The sequence below is a fragment of the Heterodontus francisci genome, chromosome 6, assembly GCF_036365525.1.
Source record: "Heterodontus francisci isolate sHetFra1 chromosome 6, sHetFra1.hap1, whole genome shotgun sequence".
Classification (NCBI taxonomy): domain Eukaryota; kingdom Metazoa; phylum Chordata; class Chondrichthyes; order Heterodontiformes; family Heterodontidae; genus Heterodontus; species Heterodontus francisci.
In genome coordinates, this window is record NC_090376.1 from 62415217 (window position 1) to 62429440 (window position 14224).

Here is a 14224-nt window from a genome sequence, read left to right on the forward strand (position 1 = left end):
TGCCTCCATTTACTGGATGACTAACTGAATTTATGAGAAATAAAACTTAAGACTTCGAAAACAAATTTAAGATTTAAGACCCAGTTTACTTTTTCTACTTCCTTATCTTTGATTTTAGATCCTTACCTTAAAACATAGTGTCCATACTGAGCTGAGTTCCTTCAGGTTCTGCTGCTCCTTCCTCTCCGCACTGACTCTGACTTCACTCTCCTAATGCTTGTGCTCCCTCTAGGCTCTGGCTGCTCTTCCCACAAACTCCTCATCTCTGGCCTTTCTGACTTAAAAAAATAATTGATATATTTCCATAGCTGTGTGCCGGCGCGCGCTAAGGTTCAAAAGAGGGAAAGAACGACTTCTGGTGACCTCACGGGAAATCTGTAAGCTAATTGGTTGGGTAAATAACAGCTGTTAGTGCCTGTAAATAGCTGAAAAAGCCAGGGCAGAAAGTTTTTGGAAAAAAAACCTCAAAACCTACCTTATAGGTGATAAAGTTAGTACTACTAAAGTGTGTTTTGTTTTATTAATTAATGTAATTTATTAATAATTACTAGTAATTATTACTAATTTATTTATATAGTAAGTAGTGGTTTTTAGGGAATCCAGGTTCCTGGTGTAAATAATCTCAACGTTTTGAGTAATTTAGGGGAGTAAATTTAGGGTAAGTCATGTCAAGGCAGCTCGGCAGCGTGGAATGCTCCTCCTGTGCAATATGGGAAGTCAGGGACACTTCCAGTGTCCAGGGCGAACACGTGTGTAGGCAGTCTCTCCAGCTGCAGCTACTCGAAATCCGCATTTTGGATCTGGAGTGGCGGCTGGGGACACTGTGGAGCATCCGCGAGGCTGAGATCATTAAGAATAGCACGTACAAGGAGGTGGTCACACTGCAGGTAAAGACTGCTCAGGCAGAAAGGGAATGGGTGACTGCCAGGCAGAGTAGAAGAACTAGGCATAATAATAAAAGCAAAATACTGCGGATGCTGGAAATCTGAAATAAAAACAAGAAATGCTGGAACCACTCAGCAGGTCTGGCAGCATCTGTGAAAAGAGAAGCAGAGTTAACGTTTCGGGTCAGTGACCCTTCTTCGGAACTGAAGTTCCTCAAATGAGAAGAAGAACTAGGCAAATAGTGCAGGAGTCCCCTGGTCCATCTCCCTCTCTAACAGATATTCCACTTTGAATACTGTTGGGCAGGATAGCTTCTCAGGGGAATGCAGCAAGAGCCAAGTCTTTGGCACCACAGGTGGCTCTTGCCGCACAGGAGGGGAGGGAAAAGAGTGGGAGCGCTATAGTGATAGGGGATTCTATCGTAAGGGGTACAGATAGGTGTTTCTGTGGCCGCAAATGTGACTCCAGGATGGTATGTTGCCTCCCTGGTGCTCGGGTCAAGGATGTCATGGAGCAGCTGCAGGACATTCTGAAGGGGGAGGCTGAACAGTCAGAGGTTGTGGTTCACATTGGTACCAATGACATAGATAGAAAGAGGGATAAGGTCCAGCAAGAATTTAGGGAACAAGGTAGCAAATTAAAAAACAGCGCCTCAAAGGTTGTGCTCTCTGTATTTCTAGTGAGTAGAGGAATAGGAGGACAGAGCAGATGAATGTGTGGCTGAAGACATGCTGCAGGAGGGAGGGCTTTAGTTTCCTGGATCACTAGGTCTGTTTCTTGCGAAAATCGGACCTGTACAGGTTGGACAAGTTGCATCTGAACCGGAACGGGGCCAGTATCCTTGCTGGGAGGTTTGCTAGTGCTGTTGTGGGGGGGCTTTAAACTAATTTGGCAGGGGGATGGGATACAGAGTGGAGGTACAGTAGGGGGTGATGCACAGCCAAATATAGAAGAGAAATTAAGTCAGTCTGGAAGGCAGAGCAAATATAGACCTGTTAAGACACAAGCAATTAATGAAAGGCTGGATTGCATCTATTTTAACACAAGGAGTCTTACAAGTAAGGCAGATGAATTGAGGGCATTATTTAACACATGGGAATATGATATTATTGCGATCACAGAGACATGGTTGAGGGACGGTCAGGACCGGCAGCTCAATATTCCAGGATATAGAATCTTCAGAAGTGACAGGTGGGGTGTAAAAGAGGAGGTGGTATTGCACTGTTGATCAAAAAGTCAATTACTGCAGTAAGGAGGGATGATATCTTAGAAGTTCCTCAAATGAGGCCACATAGGTAAACTTAAAAACAAAAAGGAGCAATCACTTGGCTAGGAGTATACTACAGGCCTCCAAATAGTCAGGGAGAGATAGAGGAGCAGATATGTAGGCAAATCTCAGAGAAGTGTAAAAATAATAGGGTTATAATAGTAGGGGATTTCAACTTCCCCACTATTAACTGAGATAGATTTAGTGCAAAAGGCTTAAAGGGGGCGGAATTCTTAAAGTGCATCCAGGAGAGCTTTTTGAGCCAGCTTGCAGAAAGTCCCACAAGAGAAGGGGCAGTACTGGACCTAATCCGAGGGAATGAGGCCAGACAAGTGGTAGAAGTGTCAGTAGGGGGGCATTTCTGGGATAGTGACCATAACTCTAAGATTTAAGGAAGTTATGGAAATGGATAAAGATAGACCTGAAATAAAGGTATTGAGTTGGGGGAAGGCCGATTTCAAACAAGATCTGGCCAAAGTGGACTGGGAGCAGCTACTTTTAGGAAAGTCGACATCAGACCAGTGGGTGTCATTCAAAAAGGAAATAGTGAGAGTTCAGGGCCAATATGTTCCCATTCTCGGAGAAGACTCGGAGGGCGAAGTTCCGGACCGGTAAGTATAAAAAACTTACCTCGGGGATTCGTGGCCTACATTCTCAGAGAAGACTCGGAGGGCGGAGTTCCGGACCGGTAAGTATAAAATACTTACCTCGGGGATTCGCGACCTACATTCTCGGAGAAGACTCGGAGGGCGGAGTTCCGGACCGGTAAGTATAAAATACTTACCTCGGGGATTCGCGACCTACATCCAGGGAGAAGACACGGAGGGCGGAGTTACCTCAGGTGGGGGAAAAAAAACTGAAAAAGTGACGTCACAGGAGAACTGTGACCTGATTGGCTGGTAGGGAATCTGTACCGAATTTGAAAATAAAACTGATAAAAATTGATTAAAGCACTAATTAACTAATTAATAAGTAGAGTAACTAAACCAGAGGGAGGAGATTATTGTATTTAGATAGCATTTAGTATTTATTGTAGAAATCTAGCACTAGGGACCACATAGTTAAGTGTATCATAATTTAGTAAGGATTTAATAAGCATTTATTTATTTTAAATTAATTTATTAATTAGTGATAGAAATGTCAGTCAGAGGGGTGAAGTGCTTCACCTGTGAGATGTGGGAGGTCCGTGACGCTTCCAGGGTTCCGGGCAACTACATCTGCAGGAAGTGTACCCAGTTGCAGCTCCTCACAGACCGCATGGATCGGTTGGAGCGGCAACTGGATGCACTTAGGAGCATGCAGGTGGCGGAAAGCATCATAGACAGGAGTTTTAGAGAAGTGGTTACACCCAAGGTGCAAGCAAATAGATGGGTGACCGCTAGAAGGGGCAGGCAGTCAGTGCAGGAATCCCCTGTGGCTATCCCCCTCTCTAACAAGTATACCGTTTTGGATACTGTTGGGGGGATGGCCTATCAGGGGAAAACAACAGCAGCCAGAGCAGTGGCACCAGGCTGGCTCTGTTGTTCAGCAGGGAGGGACAAAGCGCAGAAGAGCGATGGGTATAGGGGACTCTATAGTCAGGGGCACAGATAGGCACTTCTGTGGACGTGAAAGAGACTCCAGGATGGTATGTTGCCTCCCTAGTGCCAGGGTCAAGGATGTCTCTGAACGGACAGGGGGCATTCTGAAGGGGGAGGGTGAACAGCCAGACGTTGTGTCATCGGTACCAATGACATAGGCAGGAAGAGTGATGAGGTCCTGCCGGGGGAGTTTAGGGAGTTAGGTAGTAAATTAAAAAACAGGACCTCGAGGGTTGTAATCTCTGGATTACTCCCTGTGCCACGTGCCAGTGAGGCTAGAAATAGGAAGATAGTGCAGCTAAACACGTGGCTGAGCAGCTGGTGTAGAAGGGAGGGTCTCAGATATCTGGACCATTGGGCTCTCTTCAGGGACAGATGGGACCGGTACAAGAAGGACGGGTTGCATCTAAACTGCAGCGGCACTAATATCCTGGCTGCAAGGTTTGCCAGCATCACTCAGGAGGGTTTAAACTAGTGTGGCAGGGGGGTGGGAACCAGAGCAGTAGGACAGCTAGTGAAATAAATGAGGAGGACATAGTAAATAAGGCCAGTAGGACTAACAGGAAGAGCAGGCAGGGAGATGTTGCTGAGCACAGCGGGACTGGTGGTCTGAAGTGCATTTGTTTCAATGCGTGAAGTATAACAGGTAAGGCAGATGAACTTAGAGCTTGGATTAGTACTTGGAAATATGATGTTGTTGCTATTACAGAGACTTGGTTGAGGGAAGGGCAGGATTGGCAGCTAAATGTTCCAGGCTTTAGATGCTTCAGGCGAGATAGAGGGGGATGTAAAAGGGGTGGGGGAGTTGCATTACTGGTTAAGGAGAATATCACAGCTGTACTGTGGGAGGACACCTCAGAGGGGTCATGCAGCGAGGCAATATGAGTGGAGCTCAGGAATAGGAAGGGTGCAGTCACGATGTTGGGGGTTTACTAGAGGCCTCCCAAAAGCCAGCGGGAGGTAGAGGAGCAGATATGTAGAAAGATTTTGGAAAGATGTAAAGCTAACAGGATTGTGGTGGTGGGTGATTTTAACTTCCCCTATATTGACTGGGACTCACTTAGTGCTAGGGGCTTGGATGGGGCAGAATTTGTGAGGAGCATCCAGGAGGGCTTCTTGAAACAGTATGTCGATAGTCCAACTAGGGATGGAGCCATTCTGGACCTGGTATTGGGGAATGAGCCCGGCCAGGTGGTCGAAGTTTCAGTGGGGGAGCATTTCGGGAGCAGTAACCATAATTCTATAAGTTTTAAGATACTTGTGGATAAGGATAAAAGTAGTCCTCGGGTGAAGGTGCTAAATTGGGGGAAGGCTAATTATAACAATATTAGGCAGGAACTGAAGAATTTAGATTGGGGGCGGCTGTTTGAGGGGAAATCAACATCTGACATGTGGGAGCCTTTCAAACGTCAGCTGATTAGAATCCAGGACCAGCATGTTCCTGTGAGGAAGAAAGACAAGTTTGGCAAGTTTCGGGAAGCTTGGATAACGCGGGATATTGTGAGCCTAGTCAAAAAGAAAAAGGAAGCATTTGCAAGGGCTGGAAGGCTGGGAACAGACGAAGCACTTGAGGAATATAAAGACAGTAGGAAGGAACTTAAGCAAGGAGTTAGGAGGGCTAAAAGGGGTCATGAAAAGTCATTGGCAAACAAGATTAAGGAAAATTCCAGGGCTTTTTATACGTATGTAAAGAGCAAGAGGGTAACCAGGGAAAGGGTTGGCCCACTCAAGGACAGAGATGGGAATCTAGGTGTGGAGCCAGAGGAAATGGGCGAGGTGCTAAATGAGTACTTTGCATCAGTATTCACCAAAGAGAAGGACTTGGTGGATGATGAGCCGAGGGAAGGGAGTGCAGATAGTCTCAGTCATCTCATTATCAAAAAGGAGGAAGTGTTGGGTGTCTTGCAAAGCATTAAGGTAGATAAGTCCCCAGGGCCTGATGGGATCTACCCCAGAATACTGAGGGAGGCAAGGGAAGAAATTGCTGGGGCCTTGACAGAAATCTTTGCATCCTCATTGGCTACAGGTGAGGTCCCAGAGGACTGGAGAATAGCCAATGTTGTTCCTTTGTTTAAGAAGGGTGGCAAGGATAATCCAGGAAATTATAGGCCGGTGAGACTTACGTCAGTGGTAGGGAAACTATTAGAGAGGATTATTCGGGACAGGATTTACTCCCATTTGGAAACAAACGAACTTATTAGCGAGAGGCAGCATGGTTTTGTGAAGGGGAGGTCGTGTCTTACTAATTTGATTGAGTTTTTTGAGGAAGTGACAAAGATGATTGATGAAGGAAGGGCAGTGGATGTTGTCTATATGGACTTTAGTAAAGCCTTTGACAAGGTCCCGCATGGCAGACCAGTACAAAAGGTGAAGTCACATGGGATCAGAGGTGAGCTGGCAAGATGGATACAGAACTGGCTCAGTCATAGAAGACAGAGGGTATCAGTGGATGGGTGTTTTTCTGAATGGAGGGATGTGACTAGTGGTGTTCCGCAGGGATCAGTGCTGGGACCTTTGCTGTTTGTAGCATATATAAATGATTTGGAGGAAAATGTAGCTGTTCTGATTAGTATGTTTGCGGACGACACAAAGGTTGGTGGAGTTGCGGATAATGATGAGGATTGTCAGAGGATACAGCAGGATATAAATCGGTTGGAGACTTGGGCGGAGAAATGGCAGATGGAGTTTAATCCGGACAAATGTGAGGTAATGCATTTTGGAAGGTCTAATGCAGGTGGGAATTATACAGTAAATGGCAGAACCCTTAGGAGTTTTGACAGGCAGAGAGATCTGGGCGTACAGGTGCACAGGTCACTGAAAGTGGCAACGCAGGTGGATAAGGTAGTCAAGAAGGCATACAGCATGCTTGCCTTCATCGGTCGGGGCATAGAGTATACAAATTGGCAAGTCATGTTGCAGCTGTACAGAACCTTAGTTAGGCCACACTTAGAATATTGCGTGCAGTTCTGGTCGCCACACTACCAGAAGGACATGGAGGCTTTGGAGAGGGTACAGAGGAGGTTTACCAGGATGCTGCCTGGTCTGGAGGGCATTAGCTATGAGGAGAGGTTGGAAAAACTTGGATTGTTTTCACTGGAACGACGGAGGTGTAGGGGCGACATGATAGAGGTTTACAAAGTTATGAGCGGCAAGGACAGAGTGGATAGTCAGAAGCTTTCTCCCAGGGTGAAAGAGTCAGTTACTAGGGGACATAGGTTTAAGGTGCGAGGGGCAAAGTTTAGAGGGGATGTGCGAGGCAAGTTTTTTACACAGAGTGTGGTGAGTGCCTGGAACTTGCTGCCAGGGGAGGTGGTGGAAGCAGATACAATAGCAACGTTTAAGAGACATCTTGACAAATACATGAATAGGAAGGGAATAGAGGGATATGGGCCCCGGAAGTGCAGAAGGTGTTAGTTTAGGCAGGCATCAAGATCGGCGCAGGCTTGGAGGGCCGAATGGCCTGTTCCTGTGCTGTACTGTTCTTTGTTCTTTGTTCTTTATAAAGGTGAAGGGTAGGACCAACAAGTCCAGGGAACCCTGGATGTCAAGTGATATGGAGGATTAGATAAGGGAAATAAAGGAGGCTTATGGCAGATTCAGAGGGCTAAAAACGGAGGCCCTAGAGGAGTATACAAAGTGCAGGCAGGTACTTAAAAAAGTAATTAGGAGAGCGAAGAGGGGGTATGAAAAAACACGGTCGGCAAGATAAAGGAAAATCCCAAGGCATTTTATAAGTATATTAAGGGCAAGAGGATAACCAGGGAAAGTGTAGGGCACTTTAGGAACCAAAGTGGCAATCTGTGTGTGGAGCCGGAGGACGTAGGTGAGATTTTAAATGATTACTTTTCATCTGTGTTCACTATGGAGAAGGACGATGTTGGTGTGGAGATCAGGGAGGGGGATTGTGATATACGCGAACAAATTAGCATTGAAAGGGAGGAGGAATTAGTGGTTTTAGCGGGCTTAAAAGTGGATAAATCCCCAGGCCCAGATGAGATGTATCCCAGGCTGTTATGTGAGGCAAGGGAGGAGATTGCAGGGGCTCTGACACAAATTTTCAAATCCTCTGTGGCCACAGGAGAGGTGCCAGAGGACTGGAGAACAGTGAATGTGATATCATTATTCAAGAAGGGTAGCAGAGATAAACCAGGTAATTACAGGCCGGTGAGTCTAACATCAGTAGTAGGGAAACTATTGGAAAAAATTCTGAGGGACAGGATTGATCTCCATTTGGGAAGGCAGAGATTAATCAAGGATAGTCAGCACAGCTTTGTCGGGGGAGATCATGCCTAAGAAATGTGATTGAATTTTTCGAGGAGGTGACTAGGTATATAGATGAAGGTAAAGCAGTTGATGTAGTCTACATAGACTTCAGTCAGGCTTTTGATAAGGTCCCGCATGGGAGATTGGTTGGCAAGGTAAGAGCCCATGGGATCCAGGTCAATTTGTCAAATTGGATCCAAAATTGGCTTAGTGGCTGGAGGCAGAGGATGGTGCTCGAGGGTTGTTTTTGCGATTGGAAGCCTGTGACCAGTGGTCTACCATAGGAATTGGTGCTGGGTCCCTTGCTGTTTGTAGTGTACATTAATGATTTAGACATGAATATAGGAGGTACTATCAGTAAGTTCGCAGATGACATGAAAATTGGTGGTGTCATAAATAGTGAGGAGGAAAGCTTTAAACTACAGTACAATATAGATGGACCGGTAAGATGGGCAGAGCAATGGCAAATGAAATTTAAGCCTGAGAAGTTTGAGGTAATGCATTTTGGGAGGACTAACAAGGCAAGGGAATATACAATGGGTGGTAGGACCATAGGAAGTACAGAGGGTCAGAAGGACCTTGGTGTACTGGTCCATAGATCACTGAAGGCAGCAACACAGGTAGATAAGGTGGTTAGGAAGGCATATGGGATACTTGCGTTTATTTGCCGAGGCATAGAATATAAGAGCAGGGAGGTTATGAAGGAGCTGTATAAAACGCTAGTTAGGCCACAGCTGGAGTACTGTGTACAGTTCTGGTCGCCACACTATAGGAAGGATGTGATTGCATTGGAGAGGATGCAGAGGAGATTCACCAGGATGTTGCCTGGGCTGGAGCATTTCAGCTATGAAAAGAGACTAGATAGGCTAGGTTTGTTTTCCTTAAAGCAGAGAAGGCTGACGGGGGCCTGATTGAGGTATACAAAATTATGAGGGGCATAGATAGGGTAGATAGGAAGAAGCTTTTTACCTTAGCGGAGGTGTCAATAACTGGGGGCATAGATTTAAAGTAAGGGGCAGGAGGTTTAGAGGGGATTTGAGGAAATTTTTTTTCACCCAGAGGGTGGCTGGAATCTAGAACACACTGCCTGAAGGGGTAGTAGAGGCAGGGACCCTCGCAACATTTAAGAAGTATTTAGATGAGCACTTGAAACACCATAGCATACAAGGCTATGGGCCAAGTGCTGGAAAATGGGTTTAGAATAGATAGGTGCTTGATTGCCAGCATGGACATGTTGGGCCGAAGGGCCTGTTTCTGTGCTGCATAACTCTACTCTATGACTCTCAGTTTATACAATTGCCTTAGCTTCAAGAGAAAAGAAAAGTATGTAATACTCACCCAACCAATTACCTACCTGCTGTCCTGTGATATCACTCCTTGTTTATTTTGGTTCTCTCTCCACTGCTCTTTATGTCCCCGCGTCTGCTCGCACTCTCGCTGCTGCTGCTGCTGGCCTGAGGCTTGGGGTCACTGCCGCTTTACATCCCCACCTCTGCTCCTATTCTTGGCACTGCTGCGGTTGGCCTGAGGCCTTGAGTCACTGCTCCTTTATAATCCCGCCTCCACTCCCGCTCACACCGCAGATGGTCATTATTAGTTATTTAAAATCAGGTTACTCACGTGTGGTGGACTAGACACTCTATTTTCCTTTTTAATATTCGTTTGGGGGATTTGGGCGTTGCTGGCTAGGCCAGCATTTATTGCCCATCCCTAATTGCCCTTGAGAAGGTTGTGGTGAGCTGCCTTCTTAAATCGTTGCAGTCTTTGGGGTATAGGTACACTAATAGTGCTGTTAGGAAGGGAGTTCCAGGATTTTGACCCAGCGACAGTGAAGGAATGACTATATAGTTCCAAGTCAAGATGGTGTGTGGCTTGGAGAGAAACTTGCAGGAGGTGGTGTTCCCATGCATCTTCTGCCATTGTCCTTCTAGGTGGTAGAGGTCACGGGTTTGGAAGGTGCTATCGAAGGAGCTTTGGTGAGCTGCTGCAGTGCATCTTGTCGATGGTACACACTGCTGTCACTGTGCGTTGGTGCTGGAGGGAGTGAATATTAAAGGTGGGGGATGAGGTGCCAATCAAGCAGGCTGCATTCCTGGATGGTGTCAAGCTTCTTGAGTGTTGTTGGAGCTGCACCCATCCAGGCAAGTGGAGAATATTCGATCACACTCCTGACTTGTGCCTTGTAGATGGTGGACAGGCACTAGGGAGACATGAGGTGAGTTACCGCAGAATTCCTAGCCTCAGTATTTATGTTGCTGGTCCAGTTCTGTTTCTGGTCAATGGTGACCCCCAGGATATTGGTGGTGGGGGATTCAGTGATGGTAATGCCATTGAACATCAACGGGAGATGGTTAGATTCTCTCTTGCTTGATATGAGCATTGCCTGGCACCTGCGTGGCACAAATGTTACTTGCCACGTATCAGCCCAAGCCTGGATGTTGTCCATGTCTTGCTGAATATGGACATGGGCTGCTTCAGTTGCGAATGGTGCTGAATATTGTGCAATCATCAGCGAACATTCCCACTTCTGACTTTATGATGGAGGGAAGGTCATTGATGAAGCACCTGAAAATGGTTGGGCCTAGGACACTACCCTAAGGAACTCCTGCAGTGATGTCCTGGGAGTGAAATGATTGACATCCAACAACCACAACCATCTTCCTTTGTGCTAGGTATGACTCCAACCAGCGGAGAGTTTTCCCCCTGATTCCCATTGACTGCAGTTTTGCTAGGGCTTCTTGATGCCATACTTGGTCAAATGCTGCCTTGATGTCAAGGGCAGTCACTCTCACCTCACCTCTGACGTTCATGTTTGGACCAAGGCTGTAATGAGGTCAGGAGCTGAGTGACCCTGACAGAACCCAAACTGAGCATCATTGAGCCGATTATTGCTGAGCAAGTGATGCTTGATAACACTGTCAACGACCCCTTCCATCACTTTGCTGATGATCAGGAGTAAACTGATGAGCGGTAATTGGCAAGTTGGATTTGTCCTGATTTTTGTGCACAGGACATACCTGGGCAATTTTTCACATTGCTGGGTAGATGCCAGTGTTGTAATGTTACTTGAACAGCTTGGCTAGGGGCGCGGAACGTTCTGGAGCACAAGTCTTCAGTACTATTGCTGGAAAATGCTTATTAAAAATGCTTATTCTTCAGCTGTATTAATCAAACTACATCAAGTTACCACTCCTAAATCTATCAAGGAATATTTTTTAAAGCGTATTGATTTTTTAAATTACATTCTAAAACATTGCCTGATTGCAGCTTCATGGCAGATTTTAATTTTAGGAATATCGAAATGAGTTTGAGTAAAAATTTGAGCAAAAGAACTACTTCTCAGAACTACCACAGTATTGAGTGCAATTTGCGCCCAGATTGTTGACTGGCACCCAAAGCAGAAACTCTGCTCCCTCACTGTTTAATCATTGATGTTCATACGAACTATCATTTAACTTGAATCATTTTTTTTTTGACAGAAAACGTTGTAATATTCTCTGAGAAAGGTGAATTTGATAATAAACTGAAGGCAGTTCCACCTAAGACTGAGAAAAGGTAAGTCAATTTTCACTGATTTCAGTGATTTATATATCTTTTGTTAGCCTAAGGTTTACAATATTAACAGTAAAGATACAACGCCAGTAATGTGGGGATTTTCACGGACGATTGCACAATGTTCAGCACCATTTGCGACTCCTCAGATACGGAAGCAGCCCATGTCCATATGCAGCAAGACCTGGACAACATCCAGGCTTGGGCTGATAAGTGGCAATTAACATTCGCGCCACACAAGCGCCAGGCAATGACCATCTCAAACAAGAGAGAATCTAACCATTTTCCCTTGATATTCAATGGCATTACCATCGCTGAATCCCCCACTATCAACATCCTGGGGGTTACCATTGACCAGAAACTGAACTGGACCAGCCACATAAATGCTGTGGTTACAAGAGCAGGTCAGAGGCTCGGAATTCTGTGGTGAGTAACTCACCTTCTGTCTCCCCAATGCCTGTCCACCATTTACAAGGCACAAGTCAGGAGTGTGATGGAATATTCTGCACCTGCCTGGATGGGTGCAGCTCCAACAACCTTCAAGAAGCTCGACACCATCCAGGACAAAGAACCCATTTGATTGGTACCCATCCACCACCTTAAACATTCACTCCCTTCACCACTGATGCACAGTGACAGCAGTGTGTACCATCTACAAGATGCACTGCAGCAACTCATCACGGCTCCTTAGACAGCACCTTCCAAACCCGCGACCTCTACCACCTAGAAGGACAAAGGCAGCAGATGCATGGGAACACCACAACCTGAAAGGTCCCCTTCAAGCCACACACCATCCTGACTTGGAACTATATCGCTGTTCCTTCACTGTCACTGGGTCAAAATCCTGGAACTCTGTTCCTAACAGCACTGTTAGTGTACCTACACCCCAAGGACTGCAGCAATTCAAAAAGGCAGCTCACCACCACCTTCTCAAGGGCAATTAGGGATGGGCAATAAATGCTGTCCTGGCCAGTGACACCCATATCCCATGAACCCATGAACGAATAAAAAAAACTGATACAATTTTAATAAAGATGTTACCATTAAGAAAGTACACGAAGGTAGTAGAAATAAATTTTGTTTTATATCCATTTGAGTCGGTAATGACTCACAGTTGTGTTTTAAATACTTAGAAAAAAAACTCCAAGCTATAATGACACATATATTTCTTTCCAAATATTTTATCCCCATTTCTGTCAGACAGACACATTTGTCCGATTTAGAATACAGTCCAAGGCTCCAGTTCTAAATTTTGAAATAGATTTGGACACTCCTCCAACTCTACAGCCTTCCCAGTTATCTTTACTCGCATACCAGAAAAGCATCTGGTGCATAATGCTCACTCAGCAGCACTAAATGGCTGCTGACACCCAAACAGTGTGGCCCTGGTGCTTATGGCACATCATGAGATGTACCTGGAGTTTCCACAAAGTAAATTGTGAAAATATTCTAAACTCACTTTAATCAGGGAGATCCATTCATTTGTGCACAGGTGTATGTAGCACCATCCTGTATCATTGCCAATGCCTCACAATACATGGGCAATGCCATGTATATTTTAAACATCTGTTAGTATATTTCTATAAGGTATTTTGAATATTTTTGTTCTATTATGTATTTCAATTGAGAGTACTGAGCATTCAATAGCTATGAGAAGTCTGGGTTGGCTAGTCCAGTGTATGGATAGGGCACAATATGGGAGATACCAAAAATAAGGGGGTGGGACTCATTCAGATCTCTGTGAGACTCTTAGGGCTGGATTTTAAGAGCCCACCGCCGATCACGGTGGCGAGCTCAAAAAATGGTGGCCTGCTCGTATGAGCCACACGCCAAAGTGCCACCGCAATCTCAAGCGTGGCAGCTCATTTAAATAGCTGGGGCAGCCCACCACCCCGTTCCCCCCTCCCCCCGCAATCTCATGGAAGGGGCGGGCTGTCCGTCCCTGCCAATGGCGCAGCTGCCAGTGTGCAGGCACTGGCGCCATTTTTAAAGGGCAGCCACCCCTGCCACCCAATTAAAATTTTAAAGTCCTATCCCCCAAAATTAAATAAATAAATTTCTAATGTCCCTTTCCCACCGCCCCAATAACAATTACAATAACTATTTGCCCTTCCCCCAAAACACTTCCCTTTTACATCTGACCTTCCCCCCCACCACCCCGAAACTGCACAAAGTTTAAGGTTCAACCCTTCCCACTATCCCCTACACCCATTATGTATATTTGACCCTGTTCCCCACCCCGCACTGACAAACTTACCTCCTCCCCCCACCCCACCAGTGTGGCGCCGCATTTCCCCAGACGGAGATCTGAAGGCGCGGGTCTGCCAGCTGCCACACTGAAGATCACGGCAGGCCCTCAAGATCGCAGGTAAGTCTATTTAATAATTGTATTCATTTGAATATTTAAATTGTGGTGCCATCGCCCAGCCACAGATCCTGACGCCTGGGGGAGAACAAAACCCACCTCTTAATATTTCTTTAGTAGTACACTGATATAACAACATCAGTCAAGGATGCGAAAAGATCATTTGGCATATTTAAGCTCAGTACTCTGGTGCACTAACTCTCCCATTATAGCAACTAAATCTGTTTTGAAGGACTTCAATATTTTAGCCTTGACTACCCTTTTATTACTATTTGAATAAATGTCAAAGCTGGTTACAAGATTTAGCTGATT

At 45.7% G+C, this 14224-nt stretch overlaps 1 protein-coding gene across 2 annotated transcripts in view; it reads left to right on the forward strand.

Annotated features, from left to right (window-relative positions):
• edar (ectodysplasin A receptor) overlaps positions 1-14224 on the forward strand; it is a 135199-nt gene that overhangs the window by 100263 nt on the left and 20712 nt on the right. For both annotated transcript variants that reach the window (XM_068032866.1, XM_068032868.1), the window contains exon 9: positions 11475-11550. In XM_068032866.1, coding sequence (XP_067888967.1) covers positions 11475-11550 — 76 coding nt within the window. The remainder of the gene's footprint in view (positions 1-11474; positions 11551-14224) is intronic.